General features: G+C 46.8%; 1 protein-coding gene and 1 long non-coding RNA gene across 4 annotated transcripts in view; one reads left to right on the forward strand and one right to left on the reverse strand.

The window, feature by feature from the left end:
* The window catches only part of SREBF2 (sterol regulatory element binding transcription factor 2), a 57,558-nt gene that overhangs the window by 8,083 nt on the left and 28,639 nt on the right, over positions 1-20,836 (forward strand). For 2 of the 3 annotated variants that reach the window (XM_011284256.4, XM_045062446.1), the window contains exons 2-5: positions 15,701-16,138; positions 17,163-17,344; positions 18,021-18,167; positions 19,548-19,769. In XM_011284256.4, coding sequence (XP_011282558.3) covers positions 15,701-16,138; positions 17,163-17,344; positions 18,021-18,167; positions 19,548-19,769 — 989 coding nt within the window. Of the gene's footprint in view, positions 1-10,261; positions 10,485-15,700; positions 16,139-17,162; positions 17,345-18,020; positions 18,168-19,547; positions 19,770-20,836 lie in introns of those variants that run through there. The other variant, XM_003989343.6, reaches the window with a different exon arrangement.
* Positions 2,916-3,972, reverse strand: LOC123386754. The gene is made up of 2 exons (XR_006601159.1): positions 3,325-3,972; positions 2,916-3,043 (listed from the first exon to the last, which is right to left on the reverse strand). It is a non-coding gene; the product is annotated as an uncharacterized LOC123386754 (long non-coding RNA).

The following is a 20,836-nucleotide window of genomic DNA, read 5'->3' on the forward strand; positions in this document are numbered from 1 at the left end:
TGCCTCACATGTTCCCTTTGCTTGCCTAGGACGCTCGTGGTTCAGACTGGCTGACACCTCTGCCGCTTCCATCTCGTTTGCTTGCTCTCTCTACTTTTCAAATTGCCCCTTAATGTACAGCAGTTCCTTATTTTCGGCTCTCTGCTTTGGGGGAGTTGAAAACTGGTTTCTTGTTTTAGGTGGTTCCATTGGGACTTTCTTCTCTGCCTGCGCTCTCTTTCATGTAGTTTCTTGGCGGCAGCCCTTGCCGCCCCCAAAATTTCAGTGCGTCCTCTCTGAAAAAATTTTGGGGGCTTTCCATCACTATAAGTGGTGTTCTGGAAGTTGCTTCCTTTCACCGTAATTCTCTTACGGCTACTTTTCACCCAAATCGGCGGGCATTTTAGGAAGTACCCTTTGTTAGGAATAGTTGTCTTCATAATACCTTCCTTTGAACCTTAAGTCATTGGTGTTCCCTAGGAGAATGTGATTCATCTTTTTCTTTATTAGTTATTGACTGTCCCTGCAGTCGCCTCTATTTTTCCATCTGTCACCAGGTTTTGAAATCACTGTGTCTGCAGCACCAGCTGTGGGCCCAGCAGCATCTAGTCAGACCTGCAGTTCAGACCTTTACCTAGGGCCTGTGTTGAGCTGGGCTTTGGATACCGTGCTGGCAGGGTAAGCGAGGACCCTGCCCTCACACAGTGTGTATGGCCCTTTATCCTGTGTTGTCTTCTAAAACATTGTTGCTTTAAAAAAATTTTTTTATGTTTATTTTTGAGAGAGAGACACAGAGCGTGAGCAGGGGAGGGGCAGAGAGAGAGACACACACACAGAATCTGAAGCAGGCTCCAGGCTCTGAGCTGTCAGCACAGAGTCCGATGTGGGGCTTGAACTCACGAAGTGTGCGATCATGACCTGAGCCGAAGTCGGACACTCAACCGACTGAGCCACCCAAGCACCCCAAAATGTTGTTGCTTTTAATCCTGTCTCCTGATTCTGTGGAATGTACAGATGAGAAACCGAGGCCCAGATCACACAACTCGTAAGTGGTAGAAAGGTGACTTCAGTCCAGACGGGTCTAACTCCAAACCCCATGTACTTTCCTTGTGTCTTGTGCCAGCCATATCTCTGTCTGATGTGGCTTCCAAGTTGCAAACACAAGATGGTGTGTGGTGGGCTAAGGCCAGAGAGACCCGGGATCCTCTGCTCAGGTACACACTTGGTGACATGTGTTTACCAAGAGGGGTCTGCTCTGTGCTAGCGCTTCAAGTGACCTTCCCTGCGTCCTGCAGCACTTCTCTGAGCCTTCGTTTCTGCTGTATGGTGGGGACTGGGGACATCTATGTCACAGGTGCTCCAAGAATGAAGGGAGACAAAGCACATAAAGGGAAGAAGGCAGGAACTGACATTCTCCTTTGACTCTGTCTGAGAATGAATAAGGAAGTTCACTTTGCAAGTTGACTTTTAGGACCAAAGGGCCTCTTTTTAGAATACGGTATTTTTTCCTTTCGTAAGGGCTTTTGTAGGTGTGGTGGGCGGGACACAAAGGACTAGTCACAGAGTGCAGGGTAAAGTGTTGCACGTCTGGACCACAGTATTCAAGGGTTAAACTTGGTTGACTTGATGGAATTTTTTAAAGAGTAGCTAGATCCCAGAGCCTGGGCCACCAGGTAAGGCTCCCTGGGGAACGAACCTCTGTTGAGAAACTAATCCTAAACCATTGACTGGTTTGGAAACTGGAAAAGCAGAGCTCTTTCTGAATTCCTTAGGCCTTTGGAATTGCTAATGAATATGTGTCTAAATGTCCCTTATAATCTGGCTGCTGCATCTGGCCTGTGAAACTGGTCTGTTGGGTTCAGAGTCTGGTTTGGACCAGTGATGAAATCTCGACTGCTGAACCAGATGCAGAGCTACCTAAACTGGTGTCTGCTCAGTTCAGGCCCTCTCTATCCCACAGCAAAAGGGAAATCATGCTTCTTGCTAAGTGTGAAATTGATGGTGAAGCCTTATACTTTACAAAAGTCCTTCTGATACATTTGTCTTTCTAACAGTGCTGTGAGGTAGATGCTTCCTTTTTCTTCCCATTTTGCAGATGAGACATTGAGACCGATAAAATAATTTGCCCATGATTCCCCATGCTGATGGAGTCGGGAGTTGAATTTGGGCCTTCTAACATGGGATCCCATATACTTTTCTGCCCCATGGGAATGAGGTGGGATATGTCCTGACTCAGACAGGATGTGTCCTGTCTAGGAACCCCTTCTGGTCAGAAGTTATTTTTAAAAAATTTAATACAGTTTTTAAAACGTGTTCAAACCAGTTCAGCATGAGTGAGTATCTATTATATTCCCAGCACAGCATTAGACTCTTGGGGTATTGGAGGTGAGTGAAACAGTCCCGACTTTCAGGGAGCTGACATCTAAACAACCAGACAATACAAAGTGAAATGCAACAGAGGCCATAACAGAGAAGCAAACTCCAAGTAGTGTTTTGAGCACTGAGGAAGGGAATTAGCAGTATCTTCACAGGGACTTTGACATTTGAGCTGAGATGTGAGGGAAGAATGAACAGAACTTTACAAGGGAAAAGTGTCATGATGTTCTTTTTGACAGAGTTGGACCAAACTTGGGAGTAATTTGGCATGTTCTGGGAACATGTGATTCACTGTGGGATCAAGGTTCTCAAACTGTAACGTGTCTAAGAACCCACCAGGGTGCACCTCCTGAAATCTGAGTGTGGGAAGTCTGGGATGGCGCCCAGGAGGGACACCTAACTAGTGGAAAGGTGGATCAGAGGAATTTTCTTGTGGAGGTACCTTATAAGCTGAGGTCTTCAGGCTAGATAAAGGGGCAGGAGAGAGGAGTCATATTCTAGGCCGAGGGAACAGCCCTTTGGAAAGGCATTTGGGTGTGTGGGTGATTTACAGACTACAATCTTGATAACTGTGTTTATTATCTTTCTCAAACACGGTTTTGACCCGGTCCCTCCCTCTTGTGCTTCATTGTGCTCTGTATCAGTCTGGAGGCTGGGTGGTGAGCCGCAGAAACTGCGTCTGGCTAGCCTGAACAGAAAAGGAGTTTACTGGAAGGACAATGGTGCACGGACTGACCGGAAAGCTGCAGAGCCCGACTTGGAAAATGGGCCCGAACCAAGGGAGGCTCAGGAGCTAAGGATAGCCTTAGGGTAGCGTTAGGAGCTAAGGATAGCCCAGGGGCAACAGGGTTAGGACCCCACCGCGACAGTGATCTCTGACGGGCTGCTGCTCTCCTGGGTCACTCCAGCAAGAGTCATGCTCCTGGTGCGGGTATGCATGAATCAGGGCTGCCTGGTGGGAAGCCTCACCTGCCACCAAGACCACTCACGGGGGTTCTCCGAAAGGAAGAGCAGGGTGCTGATGGGAGGGTTGGGTTGAATGATGGACAAACAACGAAAGTGGCCAGTGTCCACTGCATTTTCTGTGCCTCTCCTTGCCTCCAAAATAAGATCCAATGCCTTATGGTGCCCTTAAGGCCTTTTAGAACACGACTGTAAGCCGCCCCACTTCTCTACTCTGTTGCACATTCTCTGCCCTTCAGCAGCTTGCAGGGCATTTCCTGGTGGTGTGGTGGTTTTTCTCAGCCTGTTCCCTCTGTCTGCCATGACCTTCCTTCTCTCTTAACTCCTAAAACTCTTCATCCACTGCCTGCCATTGTGGATCAGTCCTTCCTCTCCTCGCAGACAGCCTTTCCTTTCTTTTTTCTTTTTAAGTCTTTTTTATTCTTTAAGTAGGCTCCATGCCCAACGTGGGACCTGAACTCATGATCCCGAGACCAAGAGTCAGATGCTCCACCAACTGAGCCAGCCAGGCGCCCCCTCTGACAGCCCTCTCTTTGTGAGGCACTTGTCTGTTCTTGCCCTTGTCACAGTGGATGAGAGTTGGTTGGGTTTTCCCTTTGAGATGGGAAGGTGGGGAGGGAACCACACCCCTTTGGAATCCTTGCCCTGGGCTGGGACCCATGCTAGGTGCTCAGCATCCTCCAGCCCCCAGCAACATAGCACACAGTGTCTGTGGGTGCTGGGTGGGTGTTCATAGCACAACTTCATAATCTGCTTTGCGAGTATTTGTTTTGTCCTTAGTCTCAGGGAGGGCAGTGAGTGGAAGGATGGGATGGTGGGTTGTTGGGGTCTTTCACCTTTGCCTGACTGGTTTTAGAACTGAACAAGGTTGAGATCCCCTGCTGTGGAGACTGTGCCCCCAGGAGAGTCGGGAGGGTGGTTCAGCTTGCACCTGACTTTGTTGACACTCGGTTGGTTATCTGGTACCATGAAGTGCGATGCCCTTGTCTTCTAGAACAGGACAATGCAGGATTGGTTCCTGGGAGTCTTGCTGTCCACATCTTGCTCACCTTTCAGTCTCTTGTTCCAGGAGAGTGAAAGAACAGCGGTGCAGGGCGGGAGCAGGTGAAGACAGGAAATACAGGAAGACCTGAGATGACGCTCCTGCCCTTCCCGGGTGGAGGATGTGGGCTCTCATTCATGAGCGAGGCACCTAATGAGCATCTGCCTGATGCCAGGGTCTGTTTGGTGACATCCATTCAATACTGGAGCCAAAGCATCTGTACAGTATGGTGCCTGAGACTTGACCTCAAATTACAGCTCCACTACCTGCCGACTGGGTGACGTAGGACAAGTTCCTTAACCTCTCTGTGTCTCATTTTCGTTGTCAGTGCAGTGGAAGCGATAATGGTATCTGCCTCAAAGTGTTGTGAGATTAAATGAGGAAACTATGCAAAGCGCTTAACGCAATTGCTGACGCACAGTAAGAGCTTAGTAAATGTTAACAATTACTGTACTATTTTTATTATTGCTACTACTGATTGACTCAAGATTTTTCTTATTCTCAGAGTCTAGTCCTGACCTCTTTCTAAGAGCAGACATTGCAAAGTCCTAAATGGAAAAAGAGGGACAGCCTTTCAAATGTGGGGTGCCAACAATCTGATGCCTCTAACTTGCCTAAGGATTGGGAGGCCTAGGTTCGCTGGCTGGGACCCAGGGTGGGGCTTTTGCCTGGGTGGTGCGGCTGGCTGGCTGGCTTACTGACTGCAGCATTGTGAGGCCTGGGCCGTGAGGCGGGGCATCCACGATGAAGGACTTCCGGAGAGGAAGCCCCAAGGTGTGGTTGTTGGGGCAGCTTCTGGTGCAGGGTGCTTGTGAAAGGAGCACAGTCTTTGGAAGAGGAAGAGGAGGAGGTTCCTACCTCACTGCCGCTCGCTTGCCTTCCTGCCTAAGACTGTGTGCAAAATCACCCCCTTTTTGGGCTTGGACTTGTTTCTTCCTGTGTAACCACCACCATCACTTTTCAAGAACTTATGTGTCAGGCGCTGTTCTAAGTACTTTACACGTATGGACTCTTTTTTTAAAAGAGGACTTGAAACCACCACTTCACAGGGTGATTTGAAGATATATACCACAGTATGTGTGAAAGTGCCAGCCAAGTGTTAAAAGCAAAAACAACTCGGAGACAGTGCTAATGAGGTTCTCTTCTAGTAAAAAACAAAAACAAAACCAAAAAACATATTTAAACTTTGTGTATAAATATATACTCACACACAAACAGGTAAATAGCAGTAAAAATCAACGACAACAAAGGTTTAAGCAAACATGCTATCTATACAGGTTCTTCTTGCATTGTGCACCTCTTTATCTTAACACTTGGTGCCTGGCCCCGGCAGATGTTTGCACAGGGTTTCGCCATCAGAACGTGTGCCTCTTTGGAAGCGTTTAGTTTTGTGTCTGGCGCATAGCAAACTCAGTTAATGTTTCTTGAATGCATGTCTTAAAGGATGTGTCTTTACTGATGTAAAAAGACTGTTCTAGAAAGAGCATCTTGTCAAGGCAGAAAGTCTCATTTGGAGAATAATTTAATCATTTGGGTAGGAAGGTGTGCTCACAAACAAATAGCCAGGCAAAAATATCTCTCCCCTGTTCCCTCGGTGAGTCAGTTACATGCATGCTTACCCTGAGATTAACCTTCCATTAGCTTTGAACTTAATATTGGAAGTAATGAGATGGATTACATAAGCACCCCCCTCGACACCCCTTCCCCCAAATTCTCCTTACTTTATTGTTACTCCAGGTCTCTCTTGCATCTTTCTCCCAAGTGGTGATGAGCATAACTGTAAAATCTAAGAAATGTTTGTTTTGTAGAGGAAAATAGCATAGAGGAGAAGTTCAGACCTAAATACAATCTCAGTTCAAATCTTGGTTCAGCCACTTTGTATTTTATGGGGGGGGGGGGGGGAGCTTGGGCAAGTTATTTAATTTATTTGAACCTTATTTTCCACACTTATTAATAATACTGGTCTCAGGGTTTATATAAAGTACTAAGTATCAGTGTGATAGCTATTACTGTGTTGTCCACACAGAATCAATATGAAATGAATTTGATTTTAGTCATAACCACCTCTGTAATTTTAAATAAAATGTAAATGTGATTTCCAGTTAGAAAATAAGTTTATTAGTTTTGTTGCAGAGTTATTTTTGCTTTTAAACATCAATAGCATGACCACTGACTTTTTTTCAGGGGTTAAATTAGAATCTAACCTGGAGATGACACCCTTTAGTGTTTGTTTTGTTAAAAAAAAAAAAACAATAACAACAACAACAACAAAAACAGGTGTCTGGTTGGCTCAGTTGGTTAAGCGTCCAACTCTTGATTTTGGTTCAGGTCATGATCTCATGGTTGTAGGATCAAGCCCAATGTTGGGCTCTGTGCTGGGTGCGGAGACTGCTTGGAATTCTCTCACTCTCTCTCTCTCTCTCTCTCTCTCTCCACCCCACCCCCCCCCGTCTCTCTCCCCTCACCCTGTCCTCCCTCTGCCCCTTGTTCACTCGTTCTCTCTCTCTCTCAAAAAAAAAAAAAATTATTATTATTTAAAAATTTAAAAAACAACACTGAAAGAATCAAATACATTTTCATGTTCTAGATGTGTGGACAGGAGTATATATGGACAGGAAAATCAATGTAAAATGTGTATATATCAGAGTTTGGATTATTCCCATACTTACAAGAAAATTAGCCTCAGGGAGATTTTTTTTCCAAAGGCAGCACAGCAATTACGTTCACAGATTCATGGTTCGGTTTTGCTAATAGATAGCCAGGTCTTCTTCAGCCAGTACTCTTTGAACTTCTACTTGGGAATCCCTTTTCGGTTTGTCCTTCCAGTTAGTTCTTGGTTTAGCTTTTTTTTGATATTCTGCTTTTCTCCCTTAATATGATTCTTTGCCACACTTCCTTCACACAGTCTCCAGGAGGTGGCCTGTTTCCCAACGTGGACCACCTTTTAGAACCTCATATATAACCAGACCTTTTCTTTAATCAGTTTTCGGAAGATTCTCTTCATCAGTTGATGAAGTCATCCAAGTTTCTGTTTCAGCTATGCTGATACCCTCTCAAGTCGGAATTCAGCCCTGAGTTTGTGCTCAGAATGATACTTAATGCGTTCACAACGTTAGGGGGTCCTGGGGAAGCCAGCAGCCCCCTTGTACAAACCAGCATGAGCAGCCGCTGAGCCAGAGGGATTTCTCTTCCTGGAACATTGTTGGATGACTCACTGTTCCTTCTTTAATAAAGAGAAGGACCAAGTTCATCACCATGAGCTATAGAATAACCTGTCATGATTTGATCCTGACTCCTGCCCAGCCCGGTGCCCTGGCAGTTGTCCATTCTCTTCAGCAGCCCACTGTGCCAGCTCTGTGCCTCCAAGCCTTGGTTTCTGAAATTCCCTGGGCCTAGAATTCCCTTTGTGTGCCCAGCAGCCTTCAGTCCAGTTCCCATAAGAGGCCGTTCCACCTGCACCTTCCCTGTGTCCTCCTTGCTGCTGTGATTGTGAATTTTTTATCATCTCTCTAGGCCAGCACACAGTGGGTGCTCCACACGTTTTAATCCTTTCGCATTTACATACCCACTTCACCAAACGTAGAAGCTTTGCAGAAATAGCAGATTTGTCCAGATTTCCCAGGATAACCTGAATTTCAGAAATATCTTGTCCCATTGTGAGGTGACATGTCCCTTCCAGTTTTGGTTCAGAAAGCATAAATGCCATTTTTACAGATTGCGTGAAAGTTGCTTTGGGGAGCATTTCAGTGAATTGATGCCAGTGTTTTTAACTGCCAGAATGGTTAGTACTTGGAGAAGTTTAGGGGAGTGGAAGATTTTGTCCATGTGCTTGTGAAGCATAATCTATAAGAAAAGCATTAAAAAATATACGTTCCTGTATGTAATGTGGCAAGATAAAAATTTTTGAATATTAAAAACCTACTCTTAGCTAACATATTATCAGCACATATCAGAGATTTGTTAACATTATTAATGAGCAAACCATCAGGATGACAAAGCTGGATCAAAAGAGAATGTAAGAAACTGATATTTACATAGTTTTTACAAAAAAGGATGCAGGAATAAGATTGCAAGTTTAGATGCAGAACTGGTTAACGTCCTACAGGGCAATACAAAGTTTATCTTTTTTACCAGAGAGAAATCATTCGCAATCTAACAATTTTCTACAAGTGAACATCTAACTTTACCTAATCTGTGATAAATAGCAGGTCAAAACAAGTTTGTTTTGGGATGCCTGGGTGGCTCAGTCGGTTGAGCGACTGACTTCGGCTCCGGTCATGATCTCACGGTCCGTGGGTTCAAGCCCCGCATCAGGCTCTGTGCTGACGGCTCAGAGCCTGGAGCCTGCTTCTGATTCTGTGTCTCCCTCTCTCTCTGCCCCTCCCCCTCATGCTCTGTCTCTCTCTGTCTCAGAAATAAATAAATATTAAATAAAAAAAAAAACAAGTTTGTTTCCACAGAGCATCGGATGACCTTTAGTAGGCACGGTAAGTACTATTACCTGTACTATGACTTTAAAGGGACACAGTATGATATATATATCCACACACACACACTGCTTTGTTTTCAAGTTTTGGATAATTTTTCTTAAATCATGATTGGGTTCAAGAGCTCAAAGATGGCTGGGTCTGAGGTAGAGAAGAGTCCTTGTTGAAAGTCATTTAAGTGGTTTTGAAATGGAATTATGGAATTCAGAAAGGAAGAGGGTGGTAAGGAGCAGAAAAGGTGTGCTATGGCAGTCACATTCAGGAAAGATCTCCTCCCCAACTCCCCTCCCCCCACAAAGGCATGTACGGATAAAAGGAGGGGGTATTTTTCCCCCAGGTGGATGATGAGCAAAGGTGAGTGGGAAGTGAAATTCCTAGGAGTAGGAGGGAGCAATTGGCAGGAAGTTTTGAAACTTGTGTTTAAGAGATTTGATTTGATTTGAAAGACTGTTGGACCAACAAGATACTCACAGAAGACACTTGTCACTGGGTAGGAGGCTGTGGTTGAAATCAAGGTAGACTATGGAAGTGAAGCAAAGAGATAACTGTGATACCATGAAAAGAGGCTTGCCAGGAGTTCATAGTAAACTTAGGGCAGAGGGAAGAAGAAGAAAGAACAGTTAAAGGGGGTGCTGAAGATCACTCTCCTGGTTGAAACTGAGAGCTGGCTCGGGTCTCCTGCTGTGTTGGACCAGAGAGTTCAGGACTGGCCAGCTGGGACTTTTTGAGGCTGCCCTAACATCCAGCTGGGCAGATAGGAAGAGAGAGATATAGGGAGAGGAGACCAGAAGACCATTTGAGAATGACTTTGGCTTCCCTTTGTGCTTTCTTTTTCTCTTAATTTTCAGATGTTTTATTTTATTATGTAATATTTGATATATGCAGTGACACATTTCTGTGTTATGAAACACAGGCATTTGAGAACCCCCACCTCCCTGCCCAATTTTCTTTTGTGGTTTCTTTGCCAGTAAAAAGAGTTTACTCATCCCTCGCTTAAAATATAGGATGCCTGAGTCACTAGTTTGCCATCCTGTGTCATTCAGCCCTCCTCCAGACTCCCTGTCCCCCAGGAAGGTGACCCAGAATCCCCTTGAAGTGCATGATGCTGTCCCTGTGCTCTGAGTGTTTTAGCAAATGTGCCCCCTGGTGTTTGAAGTGATTTTAGGCACCCGGTTGCCTGTGGTAAGTGTCCCTATGTTCCTTATATTCTTGCATTTCAGGGTTTCTGCGTTGATGGGTTTAGTCAACAGCCCAGTTCTTGAACTGCTCTCCTGGGTGACCTGAATGGGGGTAACTAACGTTTCAGGTCCCGAGAACGCAGTGGTGATCACAGATAGCAAAATGGAGGAAGGAAAAGTTATCTATTGACCCTCAGGTGTGACACTGGTTTGATTTTTTTTGTTTTTGATCCTAGGAGGGAAGATAAGATCTTCAGCTTGAAAGCAGGATACTTGTTTCTTAAGCGCACTTGTTGTGAATTAACTTTTGTGATTACCTCCCTCTCGCTCACTGGTTGTGGTCCATCTGATTCCCATCAGCCTGCAAACATCATACACCATACTTATTTCTGTGTTCTTATGCCTGTTGGCCAGATCCAGTGTGAAAGATTAAATGAACAACACGTGAAGAAAGTTTAGGTGAATATCCTTACAATCTTTGGGATGAGGGACTTTTTAAGTGTAACACAAAAACCATGTCATTTCATTACACAATATTAGCATTTATATACAGTCAGTTCTGCCATAATGCAACATATACCTTCATTAAAAATCATTGCACTAAGCAAAACTGTGTAACACAAACCATAGGGCTTATGGGGAAAATGAGATTCGGGTTACAACGCTCAAAATCTTTAGAGGTGACCAAAAAAAGATAGAGAAAATAAAAAGACTAAGAGCTAGGGAAGGAACCTAATAAAACAGCTCTGTTTTACAGATACGAAGTGGCTAAGAAGTACATAAATACCACAATAAATAGGGCCCCTTACCTTTAGAAAGACCTGAGGTTTGCTTGTGGAACTGGGCGTTAGAAGTCACAGCCTCTGAGTTACTATGAAGTGATGGACGGAAGGCTGTGTGCCATCTGATGTACAGTGCTGTGGGGCTCTCCCAAACCATCACGTTCTATCCATCATGGCTGACACGGAATACTTTTCATATTTTATTAAGTAAAGGGAGGAGGGTACAAAATAACATCTTCAGTGTGACCCCTTTTTTGTAAAACTGCTCACGCACACATGCATGCTTGTGTAGAAAGGACACATGGAAACATTGACAGTGGATGTCTCAGGGAGGTGGAATGGCTGGGTGACTTTCATTTAATTATTTTCTGGAATTTTCTATGGTGAGTGTTACTTTTACAGTTTTATTCTACTTTTAATTTTTTTACGTTTATTTATTTTGAGAGAGTGTGCACATGCACAAGCAGGGGAGGGGCAGAGAGAAGGAGAGAGAGAATCCCAAGCAGGCTCCACGTCATCAGCACAAAGCCCAATGTGGGGCTTGAACTCACGAGCTTGAAATCATAACTTGAGTCTGGATCAAGGGTCCTACACTAACCGACTGCACCACCCAGGTGTCCCACTTTTACAATTTTAAAAAAGACAGTTACTTTCAAACATTATCTAACACAAGGTGGGTAATAAATACAAAATATAAGAATAAATGACCTACTTTGTAAAATCGTGCTCTCAGCACCTAATGGGGCTAAGTAGCAAATGGCCACTAAAGGATTGTTGGCTGACTGCAGTTTGGAGGCCATGTTACCTCATTTGGGGCTTTAAATTCTTTATTCCTGACCAAAGTTAATCTGCCCAGATTTCAGGTCACCTCACTCTCAGGTAGATCCTGCTAGCTGGGCTGGACAGAGTGCTTTATGTTACCTCCAGGTTGCAAGCTCCATTAAGTGCGTGTGAACTTGGGGTGTCTTTGGATGAGGCTCCAGAGTTGTTGCAATGCACAGGTGATAGCTGCAGCCTCTGATTTTGGTTACCTGCTTTCAAAGGGACCAAAACCCAGGTGTAGTTTCTTGGGGCCCAGGTTACTTTATTAAGCAAACTTATCCCTTTAAGAAGCACCTAAAAAACAGGAGTGTGGGGGCACCTGGGTGGCTCAGTCAGGCGCCTGACTTCTGGCTTCAGCTCAGGTCCTGATCTCACAGTTCATGAATTCAACCTCCGCCTTGGGCTCTGTGCTGGCAGCGCAGGGCCTGTTTGGGATTCCCTCTCCCTCTCTCTCTCTCTGCCTCTCCCCTGCTGGTGCATTCTCTCTCGCTCTCAAAAATAAATAAATAAACTGTAAAAAACATGGGGGTTACCTGGGTGGCTCAGTCAGTTAAGTGTCTGACTTCAGCTCAGGTCATGATCTCAAGGTTCATGAGTTTGAGCCCCATATTGGGCTCTCTGCTGTCAGTGTAGAGCCTGCTTTGGATCCTCTGTCCCCCTCTCTCTCTGTCCCTCCCCTGCTCTCTCTCTCTCTCAAAAAATAAACTAAAAACAAACAAAAAACAAAAGAAAAAACCAGGACTGTGGCTTAGTTGGAGAGGGTAACCTTCAGGAGCATCGGTATCAGGTAAGCTACAGTTTGCAGGCCTGGAGCTCCAAGGAGACCCAAGTTGGCTGGCCCTCCACTCACCATGCAGGTTCTGGAACTTCTTTTTTTTTTTTTTTAAACATCCAGTTATTATTTTTTTTTTTAACGTTTATTTATTTTTGAGACAGAGAGAGACAGAGCATGAACGGGGGAGGGACAGAGAGAGAGGGAGACACAGCATCGGAAGCAGGCTCCAGGCTCTGAGCCATCAGCCCAGAGCCCAACGTGGGGCTCGAACTCACGGACCCCGAGATCGTGACCTGAGCTGAAGTCGGATGCTTAACCGACTGAGCCACCCAGGCGCCCCTGGAACTTCATTTTTCAAAGCCCCATAAAACCTGTGCCTTCTCCAGGCTTCCCTTTTCTGGGTTTCATGGCTCTCGGTGGAAATGACAGCCTGTGTGATTGCAGCACTCCAGTGATCGGAGTGGGGAACACGAGGCATTACGATGCTCCCACAGGGTACAGCCTGGAGCTTTAGCGCAAAACTGCACCCGGGGTGGGCCTCCTGCGCCCTGGTTCTCCAGGCCTCGTTCCGGTTGGCAGGGCCTCCCCGTCTCTTTCACTGTAGACCAGATGGGGTTCCGGGGAGGCCTGGTGTGCCCTGCTGGAGCAGGGGCTCAAAGAGCCTCTTCCCATTACTTCTTCTTTCAAACGCTTGGTCTTAATGGGCCCCTCTGCGCCACTCAACCCAGTGCCTGTCTGCCTGGCTGCAGATAACACCACTGGAGCTTGTCGTGTGGGGGTTGAAAAGAATTTATTTTTTTAATTTAAGCAGTTGCATCCCATCTGCCTACACACTCTTAACCTGCTTTGTGAACAAGCTTTGTGACCTTTGCAGGTTACTTCACTGTGTCAGCCCCTGCCTTTCTCCACGAAAGTCTTTGGAGAGCACTCAGCCGGATGGGATCGGGGAGCCAAGTGCCCAGGCAGTAGGTGCTCTGGAATTGCCACTAATAGGGACCTTTGTAAGGGTCTGCTCCTTGCCAAGCACTTTGCACAAATTATCTTTGTTAATCCTTACAACAAAGAAACGGAATGAGTATTCTTTTTCTTTTTTAATTTTTTTAATGTTTATTTTTGAGAGAGAGAGTGCGTGCGAGCAAGCGGGGGAGGGGCGGGGGGGACACAGAATCTGAAGCAGGCTCCAGCCTCTGAGCTGTCAGCACAGAGTACAACGCAGGGCTCAAACTCACGAACCATGAGATCATGACCTGAGCTGAAGTGGGGCGCTTAACCAACTGAGCCACCCAGGCGCCCCCCAAGTGAGTATTCTTAAGGCAGCCTTTTGTGGTGAGGAAGCCAGGATGTAGAAGGGTGACTTACCCGTCACACACTAGGTGGCCTCCTGAGACCCACCTAGTACCAAAGCCCGTGCCCACCTACCAGACCTCTGGCCTCTCTTGCCTTGTGTCCACCTTAGCTTTCTATGGATGTGATGTTCTTTTGGCTCACAAACCAGGCCTCTGTGTTGATTCCCCAGAGTTGGGATTTTTATGGGAACTCTGGGAAGCTCAGCAGATTACTAGGTTTCTCTTAAGCATTTTCTTAAAAATTTTTTAGAAATCTTGTGTTGTCCTTGGAATGTGTCAGCACTAAATTGTGTTTTGTTTAAATTTTGTGCTGAGTTTCAGGACATTTCTTAGTTTAATTCCTGGACGAGGAATTGGAATTGGTTGGTACCAGTTACAACGTGGCAATGTGCCCATTTCTCCCTCCCACATACAACAGGCTGAGTGTAGAGGGGACGCGGCAGAGTGTTGAGGTGTTGGTAAATAATACCACTACGTAGTCATTTAATCTTACGAGATGCTGTTTTGCCAGCAGGTCGAACTGCTGAGCTTCAGTCCTGTATGGTCACCCTGGAAACCCCAGTAGCTTTCTGCTTGCCTAACATAAGACTCTTTGTAGCCCAGACCCGCTACCTCCATATAGAGCGTGTACACACACACTGTTAAAGACCTGGGAGGTTCTTGCTGGTGGACAGTTTGGGGGAGTGAAAAGAAGTAGTGGCTTTTTTTGGTTTGTGTTTGGTTTGGGGAATTTTGGTGACTAAGAGCATCATGCGGCCTTGAACGTTTAGAGAGGAGGGTGTACAGTTCAGGGGCAAGCAGTAGCCACTTAGGGACGTACTGGAAGGGGGAGGAAGTGAAGACAGTGGAAAGAACTGTACGTCTGAAAATACCTGGGACAAAGCCGAGGCCCCAGACTTCTAATGGGGACCAGCCCTAAAGGGAGGAAGGAGTCGTGATATGACTTGTTAGTTGTGGATTAACTTGGGTTTGGGCAAGTTTTGAGGAGGACGAATTAGGGTAAGAGGCCCTGGAGGCAGGCTTGAGGCCCTTTGGGCTGGGAACTTAGGGGTCCCAGGTACTTAGAGCATGATCTAGACAGGGGCCATGGCTTCCAGGTGGACATCCCCTTGGTCTCACAGACTCCTTGCCCAGAGAGAAGGGACACAACCAGGGGAGTATTGGGGTGGGCCCCCTAGAGCATAGAGCCCAAGGCTGGGGTTGCTCTGCCCTGACCTGGCAATGTGTGCACTGTGGTGCAGTGGAAGAACAGGAAGCTGGGAGGCAGAGAACTGGTTCTAATCCTCGCTGGGCCCTGATGAGTCGTGGGACCTTGGCCAACTTATTTCACTGTTGTGGACTTCATATATGATCTTTCCATCTACTCCACTCCTAACGATCCATGACTTCATCATCCCTGGGTGTTCCTGAGGGTACCAGCAGTGCCCAGGGATGTACCTTTCTTGGAGAGAAGGCCCAGAGCTTAACCTGTGGTGAGGAGGGAGGGCAGCCTGGGGTGAGAGCCTGACTCCCGCATTCCTGCTCTGCCGCGGAGAGCAGTGCCAGAGACTGGAGGTGCTCCAAAGCCTTAAGACAGCCACTACCCACTTCCTGCCCCAGTGTCCCTAACTGTAAGATGAGACCAGCAATAACTTCCAAAAGCTATACTCACCCAGCACAGAGATAGCTCTTGTTTGGCCTGACTGATCAGGAAAGTTGGTAGAAAGGGCCTGGAGGTAGGGTGGGGAGAGAGAACATCCAAGAGATGAGGTCCTGCCCTATTGCCATGTGGTTTGCCATCTCAGCCCAGGTGGTTCACCTCCTAAGAGGGAGGGGGAGGTTTCCCCGACCCATTTCTGCGAGGGCCATAGGAACACCTTTTGATTTGCAGGCCTCCATTTCTTAAGCAAATTTGAAAGTTGCTAGATGTTTTGGATGGCAATAGAATGACCCCTTTTTATTTATTCACAGAGATGCTGCAGTTTGTCAGCAATCAAGTTGGAGAGTTCCCTGACTTGTTCTCCGAGCAGCTGTGTGGCTCCTTCCCCAGTGGCAGCGGGGGTGGCGGCAGCGGTGGCAGCAGTGGTGGCAGCGGCAGCGGCAATGGCGGGGGCGGAGCCGTGGACCCCTCCCTGCAGCGGTCCTTCAGCCAGGTCCCTCTACCCTCCTTCTCTCCCTCGGCCACTTCCCCCCAGGCTCCAGCCCTGCAGGTCAAAGTTCCCCCCACTGCAGTTCCCACCCCACCCAGGGCAACTCCCGTTCTTCAGCCCCGCCCCCAGCCCCAGCCCCAGCCTCCAGCTCAGCTGCAGCAGCAGACGGTGATGATCACCCCGACATTCAGCACGGCTCCCCAGACAAGGATCATCCAGCAGCCTCTGATATACCAGAATGCAGCTACCAGCTTTCAAGGTGATTCAGAAGTCAGATACCATAGTGACTGGTTGGTTCAAAAGTTTATGTGCCAGTTTGCAGACCTTCTGAGGCAAATCGCTCTGTCCTTTTGGGGATGACAGAATCCATCGGTTTGGTCCCTGTCTGAAGGAGTTTTTGGTAATGGGCAGTGAGGACAGTGGGTACAGGAACCGTTCACATTCTGCCTCTTCAGATACCTTAATATCTATTGTGCCTGCTTCAAGGATACTTGGTCGAAGAATCTAACAAGCATAGTAGACACAGGGCTGTGCTAGTAACTAGAGCTACAGGCTGGAATACAATGAGTCTAGAAACTGACCCAAGCACCAGCCAGCCCTTGGCACCTATAGATTGAGAACCATTCATTCAGCAAACATCTTCTGAGCACGTACTACAGAGACTATATGACTCATAGCAGGTGTTAGGTCTCCGTGCAGCAGGCCTCATACTAGGCCTTCCGTGGGCGGGGGGGCTGAGTGAGTGGCTTTCTCTGCTGTGCTTTGCCCAGTGCCTTTGCATCAGATTTCCCTCCGACCCTTTGGGGAGCCCTGGGTGGGATTGGTATTACTCTGAATTTCAAAGGCTCTGACAGTTCTTCTATGTGCTTCGGGGGGTTTAGGGGCTGTGGGGAGGCAGCAAAGCAAAGAGCTGAGACTGTCATCCCAAAGTGCATTTTCCATTCTTTTCATGAGAGGAAGTGAAGCCCCGTGGAGTTGTTGGTTCTCTGTATCTATGAACTCCCTTGCTGGGTGCAGTCATTTGCTGATTAGCTCCCCTCACCTCCATCCTAGCACCCAGAGCAATAAAATAATCTGTTCTGGTTCTCTCAGAAATTGATGCAGCTCTCATGGAATGTTCTTGTTATCTAGATTAGCTTGTAAATGGTCGTGCACATCTTCTTCAGCAGCAGGTGGGGAGTCGGGAGCGTTCTGAGGCACCCTGTCCTCGGTTATTACTGCAGCTACAGTGACAACAGAATGCATTTCTCGTCCATGTGACTTTTCCCTCCTCTTCTCCCAAGTCCTTCAGCCTCAAGTCCAAAGCCTAGTGACATCCTCCCAGGTGCAGCCAGTCACCATCCAGCAGCAGGTGCAGACGGTGCAGGCCCAGCGGGTGCTGACGCAGACGGCCAATGGCACGCTGCAGACCCTCGCCCCGGCCACGGTACAGACAGTTGCTGCCCCCCAGGTGCAGCAGGTCCCGGTAGGTGGCTGGTGAGGACCCAGGGAGGCACCGGTTGGGGCTGGTCTTTGATTGAAGGTGTGGTCCACATACTCAGAAGGACCAGCGGAGTGTAAGGGAACAGCATTTGGGGTGCCTGGGCCCTGTGAGGCACCAGTGAGCTCGGAATGGAGACCTGGCTAAGGTCTCATCTGTAAGTGTAGACTGGCCCTCACAGCCTCCATAAATGCAGGTGGATTGTGATATTTAAGCATCCGATGGGTGTAAAACTGGAAAGAGGTGTGCTAAGATATTTCTGAGTCATGTATCATAGTGGACCGTATTTTCTTATTACCAAGGTCATTAATTAATCTTTGGGAAAAAAAAAAACCCAGGTTCTTCCTTTCTGCTTCTCAGCCATGTTCCTGGCTTTCCTGAGTTTGTTCAAAATCGGACCTCCCTCCCCTCCACCACCCCCCACTCTGCCCCTGCCAGGTGCTGGCACTGCCGTCTTCGAAGCCTTTCACCCTTAAAACGCAGGACCCTCTTTAGCTATACTCTTTCTCCATCTCAACCCAGTAATCAAGTTGTGTTCTCAGTTTTAGGAACATGTTATTTTTTCATTCTTTCCCGGAGGGAGTCTCTGTGTAGTAAGAAAGTAAGGCAAAATAGAAAAATAATACTGCCTTCCTTTTCCTTTTCTTCATTCTCCATCCAGGTCCTGGTACAGCCTCAGATCATCAAGACAGATTCCCTTGTTTTGACCACACTAAAGACAGATGGCAGCCCTGTCATGGCCGCAGTCCAGAACCCAGCCCTCACCGCCCTCACCACCCCCATCCAGACAGCTGCCCTTCAAGTACCAGTAAGAGTTGCCTTCCTCCCTGTCCTCCCTTCTCCCCTCTCCTCCTCCTTTCTTGGAGACATTAGGCCTCAGAGATGTTAACAAAGCCTCTACACAGGGTGGGCAGGTGCAGAAGCTCCATAGAATGTGTCACATTGCAAATATACCCCCTTTTAGTCTTTTTTAACTCCCGGTTCCTGGGCAGCACCTCTATACAGGGCCATCAGTATGGAAGACTCTTAGGTCCTGCTGATGGCGTTTTGGCTTCTGAAGGACCCCCAGGCCCACCAGGCAGGGAGGGGCTCCAAGGTGAGGGACATGGAAGGCACCCATCCTTGGGTTGTAGGGCCACAGCTATTTTCAGCATCTTGCGGCAGGAGAGTCCAATAGAGTCAAAGGTGATCAGAATTTGGAAGTAAGTTTTATTCATAGAAGCCAAGAACTGGAAACAGCCCACACGTCCAGAAAGAGCTATTGATACATACAGCTGCTGAACCTCAGAAACAGTGTGTTGAGCAAAAAGATGCCTGTCACAAAAGAATTCATGCTGATGATTCCATTTATATGAAATTCAAGAAGAGGGAAAACTAAGCTGTGGCGATAGAGGTCAGAGCAGTGACTGCAAGAGGGAGAAGGGACAGGCGAAACTGAAAAGAGGCACAAGAGAACTTTCTAAGGGGATAGAAATGGTCTGTGTCTTGGTCTGGATTATCTTAGTTACACGTCGTGTCCCAACATAAAACTCCGTCACACACTTAAAATGTGTGTTTTTTATTATGTGTGAATTATTTCTTAATGAGTGGTGAAGTTGAGTGGCTTCTTCTTTGTTCATTGGCCGTTTGGATATTGAGGTCGTTTAGTGAAGAAGATAAAACTAAAATTAGTAAAAATAGAAACAGAGGAAAGCAGAGCTGAGGGGGAAGGAGGAAGGCCTCTACAGTTGGCCTGCTTATCTAATAGGATGGCTCTGTCAGTTCTGCCCTTGTGCATTTTGATGGCCAAATTATATTAGGAAATGCAGCAAGTGACTGCACTGTCATATGAAAGGAAAAGATGTACCCCACACCAAGAGTAAGTTTTCCTTATATGCGAGCTCAGAGGTGGTTAATGGTTTGCCCGCAAGGCAGAAATCATGACTTGTTTCAGGTACCCCTAGATCAAAGGTTGAAACCTATTTATCCATGTTAATCCTATTGTGGTGTGGTTTGTTGACAGTGGTTCTGAAAGGGGCCTAGTAAGTAAGGTACCATGGCTCCTGCAGCTTCCTGGGGCCTGACTTAATTGAGGAGAGGGGTCAGACCAGGCAATGCCACATGGCCAAGGCCAGCAGTTTGTGCTGTGAAGTTGCTTTACTCAGACTGACCACGGGGTAACTCTGCCCTGTGTCTGTGCTTGTTCTAGACTCTGGTGGGCAGCAATGGGACTATTTTGACCACAATGCCTGTGATGATGGGGCAAGAGAAAGTGCCCATTAAGCAGGTACCGGGGGGAGTCAAGCAGTTGGAGCCCCCGAAAGAAGGAGAAAGGCGGACGACTCACAACATCATTGAGAAGCGGTATCGCTCCTCTATCAATGACAAAATCATCGAATTGAAAGACCTGGTCATGGGGACGGATGCCAAGGTAGGTGCCAAGCAAAATGGTATTTCATGTCCCACAATTTGCCCTCCACTGGTCTTTACTGTGGGAATTTTGGAAGACCCAGATCCAGTGAGTGAACATCAGGATGGTTTAGAGGTGCTTTCTTATTAATTAAAGCATCTTGGGGTTTTTTCAAGATTATAAAATATTAACCAACATAAGGGAACTGTTGGGGATTGGAAAGGCAGTGACCTGCCTAGACCTTTGAGACTGCTTTGCAGTGATCATGGGTCCCTGTAGCCCAGGCAGAGGACTGCACCCTGCTCACCAGCAGGCAGATGCAGGACTGTGTGTACCGTGGAGTCGGCTGGTGGCGTTGCCACCATATGTTTAATTGTGTTCAGGGGTGGTTAGCAATACTGTACCTTTGAGGGAGGAGACAAAATGGAGATTGGGTCTTTAACAGCAAATAGAGGAAATAGATTTTTCATTATTTCTGGTGTTTCAGTGAATGTGTCTTCTGTCGTGTAGGTGTTTTTTTTTTTTCCCCTGTTATCTGTTTATCTTCATCTCTATTTTTTAAATTATTTTTCTTGTTATTTATTTTTTTTCCTTCCTCATCTCTGTTTTGAAAGAAAATTTTATATTCCTTGTAGCCTATAGATCTGAAATGTACTAATATAACTTTACTTAAGGTAGCTATCCAGCAATGCTCTGGTCTTTTGTCGTTTGTTTTCTGTAACGTCTTTTGGTTCCCGGCGCCTGGGTGGCTCAGTTGGTTAAGCATCCGACTTCGGCAGGTCATCGTCTCACAGTTCGTGAGTTCCGGCCCCTCGTCAGGCTCTATGCTGACAGCTCAGAGCCTAGAGCCTGCTTCAGATTCTGTGACTCCTCCTCTCTCTGCCCCTCCCCTGCTCGTACTTTCTCTCTGTCTCTCTCTTTAAATTTAATTTTTTAATTTTAAAAAATTAAAATAATAAAGTTTTGTTTTGGTTCTAAGATTATTATAAGAAGTGGGAGTACTAGCTAATTTTTATTTATCGAGTGTCACTATGCACCAGACCAGGGGCTACTCTCTTTACATGTATTATCTCATTTTACCCTCACTA

This window comes from Felis catus, chromosome B4 (genome assembly GCF_018350175.1).
Source record: "Felis catus isolate Fca126 chromosome B4, F.catus_Fca126_mat1.0, whole genome shotgun sequence".
NCBI lineage: Eukaryota > Metazoa > Chordata > Mammalia > Carnivora > Felidae > Felis > Felis catus.